The sequence below is a fragment of the Diadema setosum genome, chromosome 7, assembly GCF_964275005.1.
Source record: "Diadema setosum chromosome 7, eeDiaSeto1, whole genome shotgun sequence".
Lineage (NCBI taxonomy): Eukaryota > Metazoa > Echinodermata > Echinoidea > Diadematoida > Diadematidae > Diadema > Diadema setosum.
In genome coordinates, this window is record NC_092691.1 from 18901400 (window position 1) to 18925704 (window position 24305).

Genomic DNA, 24305 nt, shown 5'->3' on the forward strand with positions numbered 1-24305 from the left:
CTGTTATCTTACCTCTATTGTCACTGCCATCTCCGACACGCAATGACCACACCCCAAGAGGGTTCTCCCCCCAGAAATGCACGCTGGTGAGGGTCCAGCTGACGAGACCCCGCCGGCTGAAGTCCCTCTTCCGCTTGCTGAGGAGCGTGCTGACGGTGCCCAAGGGTGAGGTCAGTTGGACCACTACTCGGCCACGCCGCAGGGCACTGACGGTCAGGGTGAGCTGGACATGCTCCAGATAGTTGAGGTCTTCATGAACTGTGGGCTCACGACACCTAGACACCTTCAGGTCTGACGTGAAGTCCACCGTATTCCATCGAAGGAAGAACCTCTTCCGACTTGTATATTGCCAGAACAGAGAAAAGCATATACCAGGTACAATAGATCAGCACAAGAAAACGAAAAGGTTGAATGCAAAAACTGATAGACACCATTATCAAAGTATTTTAAGTAAGATCATCCTCAAATAGAGAAAAATCATGTCTTTCCAATTATACTTTATACCTGTTACATAACACGAGATATTCTTGAAGATATCAAGTTTATCACATATATCTAAATTATTTTCTTTGTTTTTCAGCAGCTTCAATCTCAAGTATCTCAGGTTGATAGAAATGGATAACAAGAAATATTTTTGCAGATATTATCAAAATTATCAAATATATCTGAATTATTATCTTTGTTTTTCAGCAGCTTCAATCTCATGTATCTAAAATCAATAAAAAATATATTGGTTTTTGCATTTAAACTCCTCAAATATACAGTCTCATCATAGAGTAAGCATAAACTGTATTGCCCAAATTTAAGGGAAAATATCAAATTATGGATGAGTGCACTTTTTAGCTGGCATTGTGAGCTGTATGAAGAAGAACTTGAAGCTCCTACAAAAGACAAGTGGGCTAATGGCTAACACTGCTAACTAGTGAGCTTGGCATTAAAATGTGAAGTGATATGCCACATCACCACATACATTCAAGGTGACTTTAACCAATGGAGGACAAACGTACAATCAGAACTTATAACAGTAGAAAATTAATCAGCTCTAAAATCTTAAGCTTTCACATGTTTTGATGAATCAGAGATATCGCTCGCAATCACCAATGCAAACAAGTTAATGTGAGAAAGTCATACATCACGAGCCTCTTTACTTTTTACTTTTTTTCTTGCAAAATGATGACACCACTGATTCCTGGAACATTCACATAAAGAATCAAGATCTATATCATTTTGCAGTGTGATTCTGATGAACTTTTGGTCAATTTGTTTGTTTGAAGGAACTCTATTTATCAAAGCCAACTCAAACAGAAAGTGGCATTTACCTGCCCATTCTGCATGAATCCAGATTGATATCTTTCATTCTTAACCCACTGAAGACGGTTCGATTTTGCTACAACAAGCACTTCCCATAAACGCTTGCCCAAGTATAATCGGGACTCGTTCTCAACAGGTTAAACAATATTGAATTATATCACAAAATATACTTACTTGCCTGCCTTGGTGTTGAATATCTTGGTGCAAGTAAGTTGTTCCGGAAGGGTCTCCCACGACTGGGCCCTCTCAACCATGGCTGCTGCATCCATCAGACCAAAGCCAAACCAGTGGCTCACTGAAAGCGATGACGATATAACGGGAAAAATAAAAAATATTTGACTCGATTTCTCGTATGCAGCTGCAGCAGTGCTCACAAGGTAAGCTTGACAAATGTGAAACAAATGACTTCATTTGCACAGAGAATGTGTATATCTCATCATAACAGAGTTGTGCATAAAAGCATCTAATGTGTTCAATCTTGTAGGCACTCTTGTAGGTTCAATTCCTTATTTTGTTTTGTTTCCCACATTTATTGCCAAACTATCAAAAGTACTGTTAATTTGAAATATTTTGAGGTGTAGGAATTCATGTGCATGCCAAGAAAATCTATACCAATATGAAACAAGGAAAAGTAGAAATTACGCGGTGCGTAATATATGTCCCCGCCGGAAGTAGCATTTTGTAACAAAATGTGCAATATAGGTAAAAAATCAAGGTCAAAGGTCAAAGAAGTCAAAGGTCAAAATTCTGTGTAGAAATTTTGAAGCCCTCACCTAGTGCCATTACATAAAGCAAATGGAATCGAAATTGGGTTAGAAATGGCGAAGGAGTGGCATTTTGTAGCCAGTGTACAATATAGGTCAAAAATAAAGGTCAAAGGTCAAAGAAGACAAAGGTCAAAATTCTGTGTAGAAGTTTTGAAGCCCTCACCTAGTGCTATCACATAAAGCAAACGGAATTGAAATCGGGTTAGAAATGGCGAAGGAGTAGCATTTTGTAGCAAAATGCACAATATAGGTCAAAAATCAAGGTCAAAGGTCAAAGAAGTCAAAGGTCAAAATTCTGTGTAGAAGTTTTGAAGCCCTCAACTAGTGCCATCATATAAAGCAAACGGAATCGAAATCGGGTTAAAAATGGCGAAGGAGTAGCATTTTGTAGCAAAATGTACAATATAGGTCAAAAATCAAGGTCAAAGGTCAAAGAAGTCAAAGGTCAAAATTCTGTGTAGAAGTTTTGAAGCCCTCACCTAGTGCCATCACATAAAGCAAACGGAATCGAAATCGGGTTAGAAATGGCGAAGGAGTAGCATTTTGTAGCAAAATGTACAATATAGGTCAAAGGTCAAGGTCAAAGGTCACAACTGAAATTCTGTGTAGAAGTTTTAAAGCTCCCATGTAGTGCTATCATATAAAGCAAACAGAATCAAAATTGGCTCATAAATGACAGAGAAGTAGCAAATTGAACATTTTGATCACACACGGACGCACACACGGACGCACGGACGGACGCACGGACGGACGCACGGACGGACGCACGGACGGACGCACGGACACACGGACACACACACGTACGGAGCCCGTTTCATAGTCCCCTGCTCGAACTCGTTCGGCGGGGACAATTAAGCCAATATTTCACCGACTTTGTCTTGCCCAAAAGACATTATTCTACTGTTGTTCATGTTCACAGTCAGTAGAGTTAAAACTGCACAAACTACATCTCACTGAACGAGTAAAATCAATTCATTACCAATGTCCACTTTTAAAAATATAAAGGTGACCCGCTACAACAAAATGATCCTAAAGTCGGGCGAGGTCGATTATTTGAAAATTGCATGACACAAATCCCTAATCTTTCTGCTTTAAATTGATATATAATACATCGTATAAAAATAATCAGCTGCGGAGATATCGATGTTTAAAAGAGAGCATGTCGATACGTCTGGGAAATCACTGTTTCGAGAAAAGCGTCCTAAAAGTTCTCCTTGCGACGCAATCACGATCAAAGCACACGCAAGTCAGTTTTCACCTCCGAACAATAGAAGGTAAGCCCTAGCAACCCCCGAAATGCTCATTCAAACACAGCGTCGGCGGTCTCCTCACCGACCAATCAGTGACCAGGATGGCAGGAGAAGCGGCTGGGCATAGCGCACCCCGCCAGCACGCACCAGTCGACTGGGCAGTGTGCGAGCTTCACGCTTCGGTTAGCGGCAAGCAGCAAACTGACCAATGAGATCACTCTGGTCGTTGTTAGGGGCGGAGCCGATGTGTGGCGCTCACTCCAAATGTTCGAACCAGTTTCTGCTTCGTTGAAACGCCAAAAAACATGGCCCAGAAAAACGCTATTTTTTGGTCTTTCCTTTCATCATTTTGCTTCAAAATTTCGACAGATGATAGAAGACATGTCAGACTCTAATAATATGTCAAATTCAGAAAATTGTAAGTTTTGACCAATTTTGATGCTCTGATTTCAAACTCGATTTTGACGGCTTCGACCGTGCGCGACTTTAGGACCATTTTGTTGTAGCGGGTCACAAAGGTTTCACATATCAAAACACACATATTTGCCTATATAAAACAAATATATAACCTACATGTATGTAGAGCAAATAATACAGCAAGTCTATAAGCAAGTCTCTTGTAGTCTCCAGTAGAATATAGGACAAGTGTTACATCACAAACCTTGATAACCTGCTCCATTTTCAGTCCACTGCCCTGTAAGCTGGTGCCGCTTGGCAGTGACAACCACGAGGTACTGCATATCTCGCCATGTCAGGTTTCCACTGAAAGGGGAAGATAGCAAGCAAATAATCAACGTTGGTGAAGGTGATGGGACAAACTATCACTTCTGAGGCGATCTGGATGTAGCTATCTTTCCGAAGCGCAACTGAGGAAAGATAGCGTACACATTCAGATCGCCGAGAAAGTGATAGTTTGTCTCATTGCCTGAAACTAAAAGTTGATGATTTGCTTTATATTCCACATCTAGTGTCCTAAATATTCCTATTTTATTCCACATCTCAAACCGTTTTAGCTGTCTTTAGGTCTCCTTAGGGCTTAGGCTACGTAGTTTTCTTTAGACGTATGCGTGTAAATGACAAAACAATGAATTTGGTCCGCGCACAGCGCGGCACAAACAAATAAACGTGTGTTGCACTGGGTACTATCTTGTGACCCAGGTCAAGTGATAGTCCACAGTGCAACGCACTTTCATTTTGCGCATACTCATGTCGCGTATTTAGGACTGTATGGACTGAAGAGATCAGCGAAACAAAAGGGACTATCAACATACAGTGTAACGAACTTTTCTTCTCAGGTGATGTGATGGGCAAAACTACGCTTTATCACGTGATCAGCTCTTGACCAATCCTATAGCAAGATTCTTAGTATGTGGAATATAATTGGTACACAATTTATATCTTTTAGAACATGCTGACTGTATCACACATTCTAGCAAGAAAGCAATGGAACTAGTAACAAGTACACTGTACATTGTACCAAAACCTCTGCCAGTCAGGACTTGTATGTCATCCACACAAAGGGGTACCAATGATCAGAGAGATCATACAGAGCAATCTGGAAGATACTAGTCTATCGCATGCATTGCAAAAGGTCAAAATGATATGTGAATGAGAGCGAGCGGCTTTTGTGTTCTATTGTGAGAATGTGAAATTAAATATTTCACTTTTCAGGGAGATTTGGTATTAGTTCTGCAGATACATACATACATACACAAAGGAGTCCAGTCTCTATGCAATATTTTACTTTCTTCTGTCACGGATCATGAATCTTCTTCGAAATTCGAAATTAAGGTGGAGACAAGGACCCCAGTCCATGGTTGGCTGAGGGTCAACATGTGACCATGTATTCTGTAAGCCCAATGTCTGGGCATGAGTGCCTGGGAGGCACAAGTGACTGATATTCTAATTCTGTTAAGGTAGAATATCTGTCATCAAATATGATCTTATACATGAATATGTAAGTGTTGAAATACTACAAATCCTCGAAAAACAAAGAAACCCATATGAAGAGTAAAACAAAGTGAATTTATAGTAATGGGGACAACAGTCTTACAAAGACACCTGACAAAAATATACAGCACATATGAACATGGTGTTGAAATATACACAAAAATACATACCTCCACTTTACTACATGAATAGTTTTAAAAACATAACTGATTATGATAATCTTTCACACAGACTTACTTTGCCTGAAGTGCTAGAGCACACATTCCAGCAGCGATGGGCGCTGAGGCAGAAGTTCCAGTGAAACTATTGATGCAGCCATTGTTTAGGTCAGTAGTAGACTATAACAGACAACAGACACAAGAAAAGCAAAAATCCAAAGGTACAATTGTAGGAAGGGATAAAACTGACATCATGCAGACTTGTTGATCACAAAGTATGGATGTTCCATTTCACAGGGTTGAATGTTGTTGCTACAAGACAGCTTTCATCATTACCACGCAGTACGTTATTTTATGTTTGAATGGCCTGAGAATGTAAAAAACAACAAGAACCACACAAAGTAAACAAATGACTAATCTTGCAGTAAAACATATAATCTCAAACCCAACTACATGTGAGAGCATTGGTAGGAGAAAGCATATAAATCCTCAAGGAACTCAAGTTTGGGAAGGTTGATTCTAGTGCAATTTATGATTGATCAATATATATCTTGTCATCAACACAGAAATCGTTGAGCAATTACATATTTGCATCCTACCTGACATGCTGTCTGTATCATAACTTCTCATCAAAGATGACTGTGAATTAAAAGCTGACCTCGGTATTTCATTTTTTTTTTTTTTTTTATGGTGATACCCAACACTCATTCGTTTCGTTTATTCATTCCAATAAAAGATCAGTGGCTACAAAACACACAAACAAAAATCAATCAAAATGAAATAAATGACATAATGCAGACAAACAAAATTAGAGTTTACATATTTGCCATATCACACAGTTCATGGAAATGAAAAAGAGAACTAGAGTAAAGCCTTGAGGTCTTGTACGAAATAAGTTCTCTCAGGTATGTATGAGTACTAGAATATGGAGGCACACGGAGTGTTTTACAATTTTGAAACAACAACAAAACAACAAAAACAAAAACATAAAGATGTCACAATCATATGAAAATGTGCAGAAAATGGCTTTGAGATATTTTTGTGCCTGCCAGCCCCCCTATATCACCACCTAGACTCACCACTTTCTTCTGCTCGCTGTTGCCACTACTGAAGGTGGAAGCCAGTGTGGCTGAGCAGTGCTCCGAGTAGAAGGGCTTGTTCTGGTGATCCGTGGTGCTGCTCACAACCAGGGTGCGGATGTCGGCTGCGTAGCCGTCCGCGTTGCAGTCGTCGTCATCCAGGCCACCGTTACCCGATGCCCAAACAAAGATGGAGCCCTTCCCACCACGCCCCTGATGATAGAGATTGAATGAAATCAGTCTATATGCCTCTCTAAAACTAGTACAAATCTTTGTGAATGCTCATTGGATATAGGCAACAAACTATTATTGATCATTAACTTTTTGTGCGCCACACTTGCAAGCCCGACCCAGTGAACGACTTGCCGACTTTGCATATTTTGCTAAAATGCACAACCATGCACAAACATACTGACAAATCACAACATGCCACAGTACATTTAGCTTGTCACAGCCATAGCTTTGTCATATATCACAGCATAGCTTGTAGTTTTTGCTATGACTTTGCTGTTCCACATTTCTGGTATAGACACTTCTGTAAAAAGTTACAGGGCTTTGAAAACCAGAACGTTTTCCAAATGCACTCATGCGTTGTAGCCTCAGAATGATAAGGTTCATAGGGGGTTCACAACATGGCAGACAATGAAGTGTATGATGCCACTACTCGAATGAATAGTTTCTACTTTAGACACCATGCAAACTGTCAATAAATATAAGGGAAATAAGATCTTCATTATGGGAGAATTATACAAAACAGCAGAAGAATTTTGTGCAGCACATGATCTTCACATTGAGAGCTACAGTGAGACATGTCACCAATCAAGTGTGCAAATTTGGACAGCAAAAAAATGTGAATCCCCAGGCTACTATATGAATGAGATATCCGGCAAGATGTCATGTACCTCATTTAAGTCGAAAATAATGCAAAAGATTCCTACAAGAGCTAACAGTGCACCAGCCCTATGACTGAGACTGCCAGAGTCACAGAAACAACCCTTTATTTTTCGGGTTAGTACTCATTATGGGAAAGAGAGAACAGCAATGCTCACTGGCTGCACAAAGGTCTATTAGTTCTCATAATGAACACAGAAAACAGTGGTTCTTCAGACTCTGTAAAAATAATAAGGCCTCACAGCTCAAATACGCAGTATATCTGCTACATGTCTTGACAGAGTGAACAGTAGTGCTCACAGGTTTTTAAAAGGACAATTCTAGTACTTCTGGCTTCGAAAGAGACAATGTTAGCATTCATGGTTCCAAAGAGAGAATAGTGGTGCCTGCGGCTGGAGGTTCCCACCTTGGTCACCCCCTTCTCCAGGGCACTCTTGGCCAGTGTGCCGGGACCCTCCACGGTGGTACCCCCATCATCTGGCCCCCAGGAGACACTATAGATGTCAATGTGCTGAGGATTGTAGCTGAGTGACGAAGCCTCCATAACATCAGTCACACCTCTCCAGTCCAGCATTCGGATCCCTGGGGGGTTCAGACGTATGCAAACAAATGAAAGCTCAATTTCCTTCTGTACAGAAGTAGTAAAGGATAACATGAAATGCTGATTTCACAGAAAACATTAAGTGAAATTTCTAGATTTTAAAATTTGATGTAGCCATTTTAAGGCACTCTATTATAAAGTACCTTTGTATGTGAAACAAAATATCACAACTGGAATACTGCTTTTTCATCAACCTATTTGTATGTCACATTCTGCAATTATCATGAAGCATAGCCTCACACATTTCCTGATATTCAAGTTAGCCGAAACCAGCATATTACAGGTGTACTATCAAATTAGATAGTTAAGGATCATCTGTTTCATAAATAACGCAATAAAATGATCTGCCTTGTGTTTAACTCAATATAATGTATTCCATTTTTTAAAGTCTAATTCACTTACAGAAAATATTTCTTTTGCATACTAACCTCCTAGGCTTGCATTGAAGGCCACTCCAACTCCACATTTGCCATTGTTTGGCTGCATAACTATCTCTCCTGCACACCTTGTACCATGGCTGCATCATGAAAACAAACAAACAAACAAGCAAATATGTACAATCCCTGAGCAAACACAGATAATTTAAAAAACACATGAGTATACACGTTTACGAATTGATTTTCTTATTACCTATAGCCATGATGAGCACAATTTTTTTTTTTTCAAAATTGAGAATGAATTCACTATCATTCACTCGCAAAAAAAAAAAGAAGAGATATATAAGAAACTTTATAATGCTGTTTAGTTTGAAGGGTCAATGTTAAAAAGAATAACAGAGACAGTATTGCTTTTGCATGTCATTCCCGTGCTGTACAGTTCAATGACCAGTTTCCATTAGTCAATTTATCAAAATTTGTTCACGAGGAGTCAAAATTGATATGAGCAGACATACATGAGTGATGTCAACCTGAAAATGAGGTACTAGTATAATTGAAATTAACTCTGTGATTTAGAATATTCTCCTTGAATGAGATAAGCTTGTGAAAGTGCTTTCAGAACACAGCACTGGGAATGTTGACATATTGCCCAGGGGAGAGGGGATGGTACCCATACCAGTATGCAGCACATTATGAAGATACTGTATGAAAGTCATATGAGTGACAATCAGGAAAGATAAAGGAAGCTTACATCGTACATTGCATGGATCTCTGTCATTTAGAAGTCATTGCTATGGACCATCATCACTTTTGCTATCATCTTCATCATCAAGTCTTCATCATTACAATGTATTTGTTATTATCATACTGCAGGATGTCTCATAACATGATAGTTTGAGATTATGACAATTCTCTGTTTAAATATACATGAGACTAAGATGGGAGCTTTTGATACATGTTGCATTGATCTATATCATGCACATCTCAAGCCTGAATTTGTCGCATCGGGTGTATATTGGAACTCACGTGTCTTCAGAGTGGGGACTGGTGTCTGGCATCGGATCTCGCTTTCGGGCAACATAATCGTAGCTGGCAGCCGGATCCTGTAAAGGTGTCAATGATATATTGCAAGAGATGTCTAAGACATATTGCCAGGTATCAACAAGTGGGTGATCAACATTGGACAGGACCATAGCAAAGTAGGGTTAGTATTGAAATGTCAGAGGAACTACTGTAGACATGTGACAGGCTTCAAACTTTAACAGAAAATTCATTTGTTAATGTGCTTTGAACCATATTTCACGCTCACCAAGTTATTATGATTGAAATGTAAAAATCCATTTCATATATATAGCACATACAGAAACAATTTAATCACTATATAATCTACACTGTACACCTGTAATGCAGCTTCTTCACAACAAATGATTGTCCTTCAAGTCTTTCAAAAATATTTAAATGTATGTTCTTGAAAGACATATGATATTCATTTTACTTGCCTGATGTAATACTTTGATCTTCCTTATCAAGCAAGCCATCGTTACAATTTATTGCTTTATGTGCTTTACCCCTGTACCTTGATCTCTAGATTGTATGGAACATGTGGAACGTGCAAATGTATGTCATACTGGTCATGGTAAATCAAATGGGAATCCACGAGAAAGACAACTACTGGGGGGCATTTCATGAAGCATTTTGGTCAGATATTTTTCTGACAAACTGTTACAAGCTACTGAAATCCTTGCATCTGATTGAGAGCCCGGACAAAATGCTTCATGAAATGCCCCCCTGGTGTCTTTGCATGTCCCATTCCTTCGTACGAATTCATTGGTATATATCCACAGATGTACACATTATCAAAGGTTACTACATGTCATAGAATTTCACATCAGAGAGAATCTGTAGAATAAAAAAAAAAAAATTGCTTACATATTTTGGCAAATGAAACAAACTTATCTTCAGGCATCCTCTGATCGAAGGCAACAATCTGTTTCCTCTTTAATAAACTCAATTACGTGGATAATATAAGCCTTATATGGTTGTAAAATCGCAGCTGCAAATATCAGCATAATAGCGGCACTAGGATCGGACTTCAAGTTTGTGAATGCAATTCTAAAATTATGCAAATAATTTCCAAGCTGTGGTCAAAGGTGACTCCCTCCCCCATCATTGGAGGGACATGTGAAGTAGTCATGATGATCCAAGTCTTGTCCATGTTGTTGTTTTTTTTATGGGAGCTTGAAAACAAAGTGCAGATTCCTCATTTCTTTTCCTGTTGCATATGATTAATTTTTGAAACACATGTATTGCTTATTACATATTAGTTGGTTGATTGTTATGTCATGCACCCATCTGCACCTCAGAATAGTGACACTACAGTAATGGCACATAGTCAATGCTTTGTATTTTTATTATAATTTTCAGACTTTGTAAACTCATTTTTTTTTATTGTCCGCTTTACCTTTGGGCAGATAATTGAGGGATGCAGTTGTGCAGATGGTATATGTATGCAATTCCTGCAATCTATCACAAGAATAGTGACACTGGAATAATTGCACATAGTTAGTGCTTTGTATTATTATCATAATTTTCAGAGTTTGTGAACTCAGTTTTTTGACTCATCCGTTTTATCTTTATGCAGAATATTGGGGGATGCAATTGTGAAAGGGGCACATACCATATGACATTCCTGTAATCCATCACAGATCATTGTCATAAGGCATTATCATTCTTTCTTGACTGTCTACAGGTGTAAACTCTCTGGACAGTGGGAGAGTTTGCTCGACACCATGTCTACTCATAGACGTGTCCTGCCATTATCATGCACCATGGTGTAGGCACTACAAATTGTAGTCTTGCCACACACTGAATATGGTAAGTCATTCATGCGTGACGAAACTAAAGTGAGACTATTTACGGCTCAAAATGCAAAACGACTGTGTTCCAATCATGCATGATATTGACTCAGCTGCAGCAGTGTATGAAGTCTATACAAAGACTTCAGAGTCAATCAAATGTCATACCTGTATCTATACTATTGGTATTTTGTTGTTGTGATTGAGCTAATGGGAACTTTCTATCATCCAAGCAAATGTTGATGGGGGTCAACTTATGAAAAAAAAAAAACTTGTTTGAAATCTCATTGCTGAAATGTCTTTCTAAAGGTATTTAATAAGATTGTATTGGTTCAGATGAGGATTTGAGCTCTCAACGTTTTGCAAGATACTAAAAGAACACTTCTGAAATGTTACAGACCATACAAGTCTCAGAGGAATTCAAAACTTATTTTACGAAAATAGGTTCTGAAATGGCTGATATCAAAAAATAAACAAACAAAGTGATCCTAATAAAAGGTGGGTTCCACCTTTTATTATGATCTCTTTGTTGTGGATATCTCAGCCATTTGAAAACCAATTTTCATAAAATATACTTTGAATCACTCTCAGAATTATGTGCTCTTTCATATTTCATCATCTGGTTTTTCATTATCTTACAAAAAGTTGGAAAACTGAAGCCCAATCTCAACCAAAACTAAATTATCATCCCTTTAAGAGTTTAGCAAGTGTAAAAACATAGAAGTGAGGCTCACTGTTGATTGCTAACTGGAAATGACATTCCATACAACTGTGTCACACACTGGTGTCACAAAACTCCTGTTGCCTAACAATCAAACAGCAAGGAGCTTCAAGCTCCTTGCACACAGTAAAGCGCTTGGGTGCACATACTGATCAGGGAGGTGGGAAGTCTCTTTCCACCTTCCTGTGCTGATGCTTCTATTCATGGATTGCTGTCCACACTGTAGGACCTATGTATTCTTTCATAGAATGTGTTTCTAGCTACTGTAAAATGGCCCTCACAAGGTAAACATATACACAATCAGTCAGAGACACAAAAATATAAAGTCAAGACTGATTCTTCTCTCAATTCCACTCGTGACTTCACAAAGGTAAATAAGGGACCGAACAGATGTGTGTTGAACACTTTGGGAGTAATCATGCTGAAATCCTGGTTTTGCATTAGTTTCGATGAAATGCAAACAAAACTTGGCATCAGTGTAGTCCCTTATTGCAGATATCTGTTGAGTTGTTAATTCCACAGAATTTTATGGAAAATTACCTCATACATATACCAGCCAGTATCAGTAATTAATAAAGGAAGTTCTACTCTAGATACTTTACTGTGGTCTGTACATACATGTATGAATTATAGGAATAAAAACATACGAAAGAAAAAAAGTGCATAAACTGCATATTAATGGACAACTGAGCAGTGTCATCACTTACATGAACACGCCGTTCATTCAGAGTGAACACTACATACTTTTATAAAGCCATTGTTTGTATAACTTTACACTAAATCTACAATGTAGATTTGTTCTTGCCCACAGACTTTCTATTAGACTATAGTTCTGCTTCAAAATTGTGTATTTATACCAGATGCCACAGTGCTGAATCATGAAAATGCAGCTTCATTATCCATCTGAGACAATATACCTACTTTGCCATAATATTGTACCATGAAGTCACAAAACACAAGCTTTTGCATTATTGTGGGCATCGGGCAAACACTGTAGTGGCAAGTTGCCATAATTTTTCATCTTATCAATGTGACCTTATTCTATACAGTTAGCCAGTCCAATTTGGGCATTAAGGTCTCAGTCAAACTCTGAGGAAGGCCATAATAACATGATTGGTATAAGGAGATAAATCGATAATTAGTTTACTAACGTCTGTGCTAAAGAGTGATGAAAGCACTCTACAGCATACATGCTATCAAATGCAAAACTACAATCAGCCTTTCTAACCGGAACATAATGGCATTAATTGTTACTCATTTTTCTTTCTTTCCATTTTTTCTTTGTCCATGGGCTATATACAGAGAAGTCAACATGGTAATATCATTTGTCAGCTTTTGTACAAACCCTTATTTCCAAGCATTTTTTTTTTAAAGTAAATTGCCAATTGTTGGCTGCTTGATTCTAATGACTTCATACCAACTGTTACATGTATGTGTATACATTGTACATTAGCCCATGTATTTCTTGTACATGCGTGTGCCATCATATGTGACCCGCTACAACACAAGGATTCTAAAGTCGCTGACAGCTGAGCCGAGAAAATTGAGTTTGAAGTTACCTCATCAAAATTGATCAAAACAATCGGATTTCTGTTTTTGGTGTAATTTTGCAGTCTAATGTTTCATCTATCATCTGCCAAAATTTCAAAGCTACATGATCAAACAAAAGGCAAGAAATTAGCGTTTTTCTGGGCCATGATTTTCCGACTTTCAACGTAACAGAAACATGTTTGAAGATTTGGATTTAGCGCCACAACTACACTCCGCCCCTAGCAACGAGGGAGTGATCTCATTGGTCAGTGTGTGACATCCTGCTTACTGATCAGTTGCGCGTAGACCGCTGGTGCTAAGCTTGAATGAACATTGCGGAGGTCGCTTGGAACATACCTTCTATTGTCAAGCGGTGAAAACTCTCTCGCCTCCCCTTGATCATGTTAGCGTCGGAAGGAAAACTTTCATGGCGTTTTTCTCGAAACTCTGATTTATTCAACCACTTGACATGCGCTAATAAAATCATCGATATCTCCACAACTAAGTACTTTTATGAATTGTGCTATATATGAAATTAGATCTTAAAGTAGAAGAGTAAGGGAATAATGTCATTTTCAGGAAATTGTCCTCCCCCGACTTTCGGATCCTTATGTTGTAGCAGGTCACATATATGTTATTAAACCTTTGAAGCTCTAGAGAGTGACTGCCTAAGTTCTGTACAACTTTAAACAAATTTCACAATGACCCAAAATGATCACATCCAGTAATTTGCATCAATAATGCTCAAATCCCTTCTTACCATTCAGTACACACATCCCTGACTACCGGTTAACCAATAGCAGTATTGAATTCTATTGTGTCTGGGTTGCTGGCTCACAGACAAGACCAGATTATGACCGGACTGACCTGCCATAAACCTTCCCACATTCCTCCCATTGTCATGATGCAAATAATAAAGGCGACCCTCTACCACTCGAGCTGACGAGGATAATGGCCCTCTTTCAGCTGAGAAACAAGTTACAATGATTATACGCCTCACAGTGACTGTACAGTAAACTGTGAGGAATAGGTTACATCAGATTGGGCCATTCCAATTACACAAGTCAATGGTTGACCAGCACTGCATCACAATCAAACATTTTCTGTGTTGCCTTTCTACTGGGGAACAAAGACCTAAATTACATGTAGCTCAAACACTGGAAGTTGATAGAGAAGAGTACATGGAATCAATGATGATTAGATGTACACAATTTCAATCTTGAATGACTTTATGGAAGTTGACAAATTACCAACAAGTTTTGCAGAAATTAGTTTGTAATTGTACATTAAACATCGTCTTCATGTACTGAGAGCAGTGTGTGCTGTGGTGGTACATGTACGCTCAACATTTGTATGCTCAATATTTGTACACTTTGCAGTTATCGGAAAGTTTGTAGAGCCTACGAAACTACAGGGACAACCTACAAAGGGCTGTACATTTTACTCATGATCAAATTGTGACAAGCTTGCCATTGAGGCTGCAAAGCTACAAGAAGTGATGAATATATGATGCAGGAAAAATATCAAGGTCTAAAATAGTGAGTTGATAGGTGGGCTGATCCATGTACATAGTATGTAGAATGCTCACAGCAATGCTACAGATGTAGTTACGATATCTTTTGTCTGAAACACCAATTGCAAAATGTTGGATCGAAATTGAGAAGAATATCATCAACAGACTACATCAAAAACTAATTATAAAAGAATACTGATTCATTGCAACAGTGAATACCATTAGTATCAATCAATGCACATTGTACTTGCAAGGTACAGGCATGATATTATGTTTTTCTGATTTGCACACTGTACATATATGCCTCCCCTTGAGAGGAGCTGAAATATAATCCATTTACACAATGACACGTGTGGATCTTTAACCTCTGTGTCACATACACATGTGTATGAGCTTGGGATATTAAGTTGATTGGACTGAAATGAAGTGTGTAAAATGTCATGCTCAATAGCTAATTTGAAATTAGACACATGTCTACATGTCTCCAAAAATCCATAAATCTAGACCAATTTATACTATCTAGTCAACTACAGAGAGAGAGACAGATGAGTAGACAGACAGACAGACAGACTAGGAGATAGAGAGGGAGATGTACACAAAGAATAGAGCAGAGAGACAGACAGAGAGGGGCGAGAGAATAATTGTGTCATTTGCATTGTGTTACATGCACGTGGTCATAGTCAATAAGCTCAAATGAATTCTGGCCTGTGGGGAAGATGAAGATCAATTGAATTGGATCAATAGCCCCAGGCCCATGGCATTCTACATGTAGCCACACATGTTTACTTATTGTGGTTAAATAGCTACAGACCTACTGTTTTGATCTCTCTTTTATCAAAAGGAAACCACCTGCTCATGCAAGCTGTCACGTCTTCAGTCATACACTAAACTTTTTCAACATGTTAGATGCTGAATCAGCTCGACATTTGGCAGCTTTGAATAAAAGTTAGTACAAATGTATCATATGATTTGTACCAGCTAGTACTTGAATTTTCTAAATGATAAGCTTCATACATTGTACACCCACAGCTGCACAACAATAGTATTGATTTTTTAACGGAGCAAAAATATATGTAATACATATTTCAAATATTAGCAGAAAAACATCAAAGAGCAAACTGAATACAATTATCTGTAGTGTAAAAAGGCTGCAGAATATTTGTAGTATGGGGAGGTAAGCCTTGCATCTTTTACAGGCCTAGGGACAACGCTTGAACCCCCTCTTCCTACCCCTTTTCTGGATGGAATCTCTGGGCAGAACCTTTGCAAAATCATGGGTTTCAAATTAAAGGGCTTTTTATAATAAGTATCATTCATATTGATGAGAAGAAAACAACAAACAACAAAACATTGAACCCCACCCCCTTTCCAATCTGTGCTCCAATCAATATCAAAGCTCTTTGCTTAAGGCATGAACACAATAATAACACTAGTACAATATCTTTATTTCTTACTTCATGACTTCATCATATCAGTACAATAGATTCATTCATTTAAGCGTATGGCACAATGCGCCTGGTTGGTACTGTTTGCTGATTATTGCCACAGTCACCTGGGGTGAGGGGTCGGCATCACTTACCCGTTTCCTTGTGTGGGTGAGTAGGGGGACCACTTCACCAGGTTTATAGCATTCTGCTCTTTGCTATGAACGAATGAACTTGAAGTTGGATCTTTTATGTGCATGAGTTGTGGCTAACTTACATGAGGGACCTCCATTTAATGTCCTATCTCAGGGATAGCATATTTTGCCTCTTACTAGAGGCAAAACACAGATGATATCAATCAATGCATTCCACAAAAAAAAAAAGACTGAACCACTTCCAAAAGATCATTATGAAAGACATTTTGTGCACAGTATAGAAATGGCAAATCACTGAAGACAAACACTGCCAACATACAGTATGACAGTGCCGCCACAGTAACATACACATAAACTCGACTGTGGATTTATGTGGTCCCATTGTTCGACCAATACAAACATACAGCTGGGTTCCCTGCCAGCTCCAAGTCAACAATTCACTGTTTTCAATAGCTCACTATGTGGTTGAGTGACTGGACAGTGTCAGCACACAGCTATTCTCTGCCATCTCTGACTCTGCCTTTGTTTATGATCAGGCTGCATCAACAGTATGCAGTTTTGTACAGGAACACACTTTATACTCACACACAATAACATCCAAATTGCCACAATTTTAGAAAATACACATATGCACACAAACACACACGCATAAAGAGGCATGAGGTGGGCAGTTACTGTAAAAGTTAGTTTTGCACAAGTAATTTTTCGCTCTCCGCTGGGCGAGTTAAATTTCCCGTGTTTTTAATTCCGCAGAATCAAGACATTTATCGTGGAACATATGACATGCAAAAGTGTTTGTGTGTAGATATATTTTTGCGCTGGCTTTTCATTGTGCAAAATGTGTGAAAATTTCAACAATATGAAAATTTCCAATTTTACAGTACTCTACCATATGGTTTACAGATTATGGACTGCTTTTTGTGGCACTCTTGTTATAATTGCCCCAAAGAATCTCAATGCAATGACCAGAAGAGCTTGCTGTGAGGGCCATAACAAAGATTTGATAACCTGCTTTGGGGCAATAATATCACCAATGCCCTGAATACAAAAGTTCTTATCTGTTTTACATACTGAATGAAATTAAACTAAATTTCACTCACTTGATCGCAATCACATACTATCATAATGTGAACTAATTGTCATCCTCATTTTCAGTCATTTGGAGTGCAAATGAAGATTCTTTGAAAATATAACACATGCTCTGTTTTCAGTCAATGGTGAAATACAGTGTATATGATTCCTTGTGACAGAAACAGCACTAGTTTCTACAGAGCTGTGCACCTCAGAAAATAGTTTTATTCCTGACATCTCAGAATCCATAAATTCAACCAGAGCCTCTCAGTGCTGTGCTATTTGTTTACTTGATACACCGGTAGACCAAGCAAACTGTGACTTAATGGCAGATAGTAAATCAATACCATGTACTGCAGGAACATTCCTGTTTTATCCTCTCCTCCATCTCACCACACACATACATGTAATACATTCAACACTCACACACACTCACTCATACATATGCACACACATACCACATCCAGCAAATTCACATATAAGCACACACACATACACACACAGCAAGACAATTTAGAAAGAAACGTACAACAGAAACATAAAACAGACTTCAAACAAAACAGAAAACCCTCACCCTAGCTGTGACACTTGAAAAGTTCAAACTGATCTCAATGGAGGGCTAATCAAATTTCCAACAGAGGTCATGTGCGTAAGTAATGGCTGATAGCCAAATAGTGGTCTTTCCCAATGGACTTGGGATGAATGTAAAGTGATCATCCATTATGTCTATTGATGACTTATCAATAAAACCGTATCATTAACTGAGTTTGCATATTTATTTGCCTCATTTTACATTTCCGTATTTATTTGTCTCATCATCAATGGGTGCAGACATTAATAGTGCCACAAAAGTATTTCATTGCATGCATTTTACATATTTTACATATGTTATTAGTTCACATTATTATGATCCTTGTGCAATACATTGCTTTGAATTCAAGTGCCATCATATGATTTCTTCCGATTTGACTCTGCACCAAAAATCAACGTTTCCAATCTACACTTCCTTTTTATCTGGCAAATTATGGTATGAAATACTGACTAATTGTTTTTTGCATGTATAGTAAGCATGCTTCAAAAAACTGACATTATATTTCATTTGTATATGTTCGAATAACTATCTGCTTTTAATGTTTTGCATGCTATATTGTTCTTTTATGTTACTGTTCAAAGTTCATTTTAATCATTATCACTGGATGTTAGTGTTGACTAACATTAGTATTGATTATTTTTCTATAAAAATCAAAGGAATTATACCATTGATGCTTATAATATATTTCGAACGCTGATTGACTATTAATTGAATGATTTTTTTTTTTTACTGTTTACTTGGCCTCTGTTTAACTTATCCAATCTGATATTTCACATCTTTTGAGTCAACGTACGTTTCAACCAACATTACTTTTTTTGATGCCTCACTTACCCGATATCCATTATTTTTTGTTTTTGTTTTTGTGAATGTATTTTGTATGTATGTACGCATGTATGTTTTTTTATTTTTAGTCGCTTTTATGCTGTATATTATATCATTATTGATGTTTATTACACAGTTGCAATAGGGTGCACCTTACACGACAAGCGTTTGCTTCTTATAGGTGTCACCCAAATGAATCCTTGTAATATTTACCTTGTTTTATATCCGAAATAAATGTGAATTAAATTAAATTGAATTGAATTGACTTACAAGCTTGTACAAGTACAGTGTGTGGACTGTACCAGGGCAATTACCCCCCCCCCCCCCCCCCATACTGGTTTTAGCAATAAGGTTAGAGTAAAGATTTGGGTTAAGGCTAGGTTTAGGGTTAGGGTTAGAGCTCGGGTTAGGATTAGGGTTAGGGTCAGGGACAGGGACGGGGTAATTGCCCAGGGGGTAATTGCCCTAGACCCAGTGTGGATACTTACATAGTTTGGCTGGATGTCCGTATGGTTGTACTCCAAACCATCGTCCAGAATGGTCAAAACTACACCTTGGCCAGTGTATCCCATCTGCCATGCCTTCTGGATATTCATACTGGCCACTGGAGTGGAGTTCATTGTGGCATTGCCATCCTGCACAAAAAGATTTTTAAATAAATTAATTAATTGCGGTCAGTCAAACCTGTATATAGCAACCACCCAAGGGAGACCCCCCCCCCCCCAAAAAAAAAAAAAAAAAAAAAAAGGCCATTACACATGTAGACATGGTGGCTGCTTTAGACAGGTTCTTTAATATGCTTTTTCTCTCAGAAGAATTGTTTTTAGTATATAGCAGGTAGTCCCCATAGCAGGTAGTCGCCATAGACAGGTGGTCACCAAGACAGGTTTGACTGTGCATATATTTTATATTACCAACACGAAAATACATGCTTAGTGAAACCAAACTCGCATCAACAATCTAATCTACTAATGCATGCAATACCACCAAAATATACCACAAGAATTATCACTGCAACCCAGGCATTACCTTCACCCGTTGAGGACAGGCTGATTTTTGCTATAACACACATTTCACACACCTGCTTGACTATACTCGAAATTAGTCTTCAACAGGATAATAGCCTCTATATGATAAAGAATTTAGCATCACAAATCAGGAGTTTACAAATTGTTAGTTTTGGGTGATTCAAGCAAGTTTTAATAATAAAGAACATCAGTATACTGGTATTGATGCCAATAACTTTACTCAATTCTTCACTAGGTGCATTCTCCAATTCCAGACAGTAAATTCATTTTCCCAGTATGTTACACAGCATTTCAAATAATTTCACTGACTTACAGAAATATGAACTATTGTGCCTTGCAGCAGTAGGCTATTTCTCAACTGCAGAGACACATTGCTCACATTGCTGCATACCAGTTTTCAAGGCTCCAGGTTTCAGTTTTCCTTTCACCACCATTGGGAGCGCTTGTCTGATAACCTACCAGAGGTGAGGTGATTACTCCTGACCTCAAACTTCATAAAAATGTAGAGTTTATCACTAAAGAACAGTCATTTTGTGCTCTTTTTTTTTTGGGGGGGGGGGAGGAGGGTCCCATCCCAGTCCCCATCTCCCAATTACACCAGATTTATTTGCACCACATGGAACATTCAATTATTGGCAGAGGAAGTACTTTTTCTCTATTCTGATTGCAAACTTCAGAATTTTCTACTACAGTACATGTCTCATTCATACCCCATGCATCTGTCTATCTAGCTAGCTTGCTAAATACCTACCTATCTATCCAGTTTATATCCAGCTACCTATCTAATATCTATCCAGTATACTCCAGTATCTCTAGCATCTTTTAGAGAGTAAAAGTGGTGACCTGAAATCATGATGCCTTGTGCATCAGGTAATGTGCAAAAATACACCTTGATGTATGTACAATGAATCACATCCACTAAAAAAACTTTGTATAGAATGTTTTGTGTCCATGGAAGAAGGGGAGGGGCGGAGTTCACCATACAATTTGATGATTAGGTGGGTGTAGATAGGACAATAGAATTACAGTAGGTCAGACAACATTAGGATCTAATATAAACAGTAATGTTGTTGCCCATTACATGTTCAATTGTATTTAATTCTCATGACATTTCAAAACTGGTTTATTTGCACACATCTTTGCTACTTTACTCTTTTTTTATGACCAGGAAAGACTGGAGTTTCCATTATCACACAGGGGTATATTACCATGACCCACAGTATGCATTAAGCCAGCAATTTACATCTGCTAAACAAATTCCACCAAATCGCAGAACTAAACTGACAATGCAGTCAAAACCTTGGATATTGCCATAAAAATAAAAGCAGGTAGCTCATAAGAGAACATTCAACAGAACACTTTAACAAGGTATTTATGTATTTTATGCTAATACAGTATATCATCAATGTTGAGAAACAGGAAGGCTGCTTCCTTCTTCCAGCTGTACACGGGTGGTCTCATGGTTTTGCTTAGTTTATTGGCACAGTTCTGGTACACATCAGAGGTTTTCACCAGGTGACCAGAATAATAAGCACCCACATGTTTAGAAAACATGTGAAAATGCCTGTTTAGAAAACATTTCATGTGCAAATATGTATATCATGTGATGTCACATACAATGTAATTCATCAGAGGACTCCGATCTATATTCTACACTAAGGTTTTCTTTTTCAAATCTTTATTTACATGTAGTTTTCAATACTTTTCTAAGTGTCGTGTGAGATCAATTTGACATTAGAGAGAGCACAGCTGAGTGAACATTCATGAAATAGCCTTCATTCCAGCACAAAGAGCTTACAATTGTACGTTCTACAAACTGCTTTACGTAACTGGTGGATATGGGTTTTAGAACTGAGTTGTGAATTTCGATGTATTAAAGAAATAATATGCTAAAGTGAACCTAAAAATATAAAAGTAGACAGATTTTTACATGCAGCATCTGATCACATGTGCACTGAAAGGATTTAGTTTCACAAAAAGAAACAAATCCTGAGAGGATGGAGATCATTTAGATAATCAGATACAATTATAAACATTCATACAAACAAATGGTCAATATTAAGAGGAATCAGCTACATAAATGTATAGTCCATACCATTTGCAATTTATGTCATGTAGGGCATTTCAACAAAATGCCACAAAAGCAGATGAAAACATCCATTTTCTAATCCTCTTACAATGCTTTCCAGTTCTATTGCAAAATCCCTTGCCTTTACTGTACAGGTCTTGCTACAAACAGTCAAGTGAATGTGGAGTGACATTGTTGTTATTGTTCCTTTCACATGAATGACTGATTGCAGGAACCAACCAAGGATGGGGCGAATTTGAAAAAAGACGCCTTTGTTCATACTTGAATAGAAGACTGTTTGGACCTTTCCCCGCTAGACACGGAAAGGTCCCAATGTCCAGGATATCATGTGTGGGCTTTGTGTGTTCATTATCCCACAGGAGAAGCCTAGCAGTCACATTTTTGTCTAAAATTTGCTCAAAGGGAGCAAATGCGCAACTGTCACAAGACAACTATAAACTACACGATACCAATTGCGTAACTTGGGGTTTATCAGAAAGTACCTCACTCAAGGCGCGGTCAGACTGGCAAAAGATCGAGAAGTTTAAGATCGCGAAGTTTGGGCCATTCATACGCGCGCAAGAAAGAGTGCGCCGTCCGATGGCTAGTGATTGTGATGTAACAATGCACATCTGAATATGACAATGGCCTCGCGCTTCGGAGACAACGCCCGCAAACAGATCGAGAAGTTTTGTGAGAAGTTTCGCGGGAAGTTTGCGGTCACACTGGCAAAACTTCGAGATCTTAAAGATCGCGATCTTAAACTTCGCGATCTTTTGCCAGTCTCACCGCGCCTTCAGTCTAGTACAGAAAAGATAGTGCATGCACTTATTACAGCACTTCTAGTTTGGATTTCTGTAATGCTCTACTGTATAACACATCAAAATCACAACTAGACCGTCTTCAAAAGCTTCAAAATAATGCTGCCCGTTTAGTTTTATTGTCACCTATGAGAAAACATGTAACACCCTTACTTACCTCTCTACACTGGCTGCCCATTCATTATCGAATCATGTTCAAGTTACTGTTATTTGTTTTTCATTCACTACATGGAACTGCTCCTCACTACAACTGTAGCTTGATTACTCCTTACAATCCTTCTAGGCGCCTTAGGTCTTCAAACTCATCTCTATTTGCTGTACCACAAACTCATAATTCTTGGGGTGATCGATCATTTCTGTATGCTGGCCCATTCCTATGGAATAGACTCCCACAAAACATTCATAATCTGTCCTCTCTAAGTGAGTTTAAGAGCTCACTTAAAACTTGGTTATTTAGACAAGCTTTTTTGTAAACATTTCCTTTATTCCTTTTCTCATTCCTCTTTTTCACTGGTATTTTCTTTCTGCTTCTCTTTCTTACGCCATGAACATCTATTCATGATGGATACCGGCGCATTACAAGTGTTCATATTATTATTATTAACACAGAATTAATGCTTGGTGTTGTACATATCTACAAGTAGCCTGCTCCTTCTTGATGTGATTATCATTTATTCTGGCTGGATTTCAATAAAATATCTTACCCTGTCTGCTAAATACTGATTAAAAATGCCACTAAAGGTTACAGACTGTTAGATGTAGAGCAAACTACTGTAAGTCAAATGCCTTGACCCTACTGTATGTCTTACAGTGTTCAATACGTGCTGGGAAAGTGCACTCATAAAAATACACCATGGTGTGATTCAGTTTTGTCTTCTATGATATACATGTATAAGCTGAAGAACAAATTTGGTAAACACTGCCTTGTACACTTCCTTTTAACTTCCATCAGTGAGGACCACACATCTCATAAAAATGGAATAAAAAAAAAAAGTGATAAAAAAAAAAGAGAGAAATGGCATCATTACAGCAAGACTTGAGCATTTATTTCTCCAAGGGGTTAAATGTGAATTTCAATTCTTTAAGTGACCTTTAAAACTTTCAAACATTTCAATTTTGAATACAACATGTAACAGTGTAGGAGATGTATTGTCTTAATCGGTGACCAGCTATTGACTGTTGTACTGCAATGAGTGACTTACCAGGTACCACTGTCTGGACCAGAGAGGATCTGAGAAATTAAATATGTTATATTCATTTCTCTTCACACGTTTTCTGGCAACTTGCTGCTCAAACCACTCCACCTGAAAATCAAAACAGA

At 38.2% G+C, this 24305-nt stretch overlaps 1 protein-coding gene across 1 annotated transcript in view; it reads right to left on the reverse strand.

Moving 5' to 3' along the window:
• The window catches only part of LOC140231097 (proprotein convertase subtilisin/kexin type 5-like), a 66965-nt gene that overhangs the window by 37875 nt on the left and 4785 nt on the right, over positions 1-24305 (reverse strand). Inside the window, exons 3-12 of the mRNA XM_072311249.1 lie at positions 24187-24288; positions 19556-19702; positions 9411-9487; positions 8436-8524; positions 7813-7988; positions 6516-6728; positions 5516-5616; positions 3990-4090; positions 1486-1606; positions 13-338 (exon numbers count right to left, since the gene is read on the reverse strand). Coding sequence (XP_072167350.1) covers positions 13-338; positions 1486-1606; positions 3990-4090; positions 5516-5616; positions 6516-6728; positions 7813-7988; positions 8436-8524; positions 9411-9487; positions 19556-19702; positions 24187-24288 — 1453 coding nt within the window. The remainder of the gene's footprint in view (positions 1-12; positions 339-1485; positions 1607-3989; positions 4091-5515; positions 5617-6515; positions 6729-7812; positions 7989-8435; positions 8525-9410; positions 9488-19555; positions 19703-24186; positions 24289-24305) is intronic.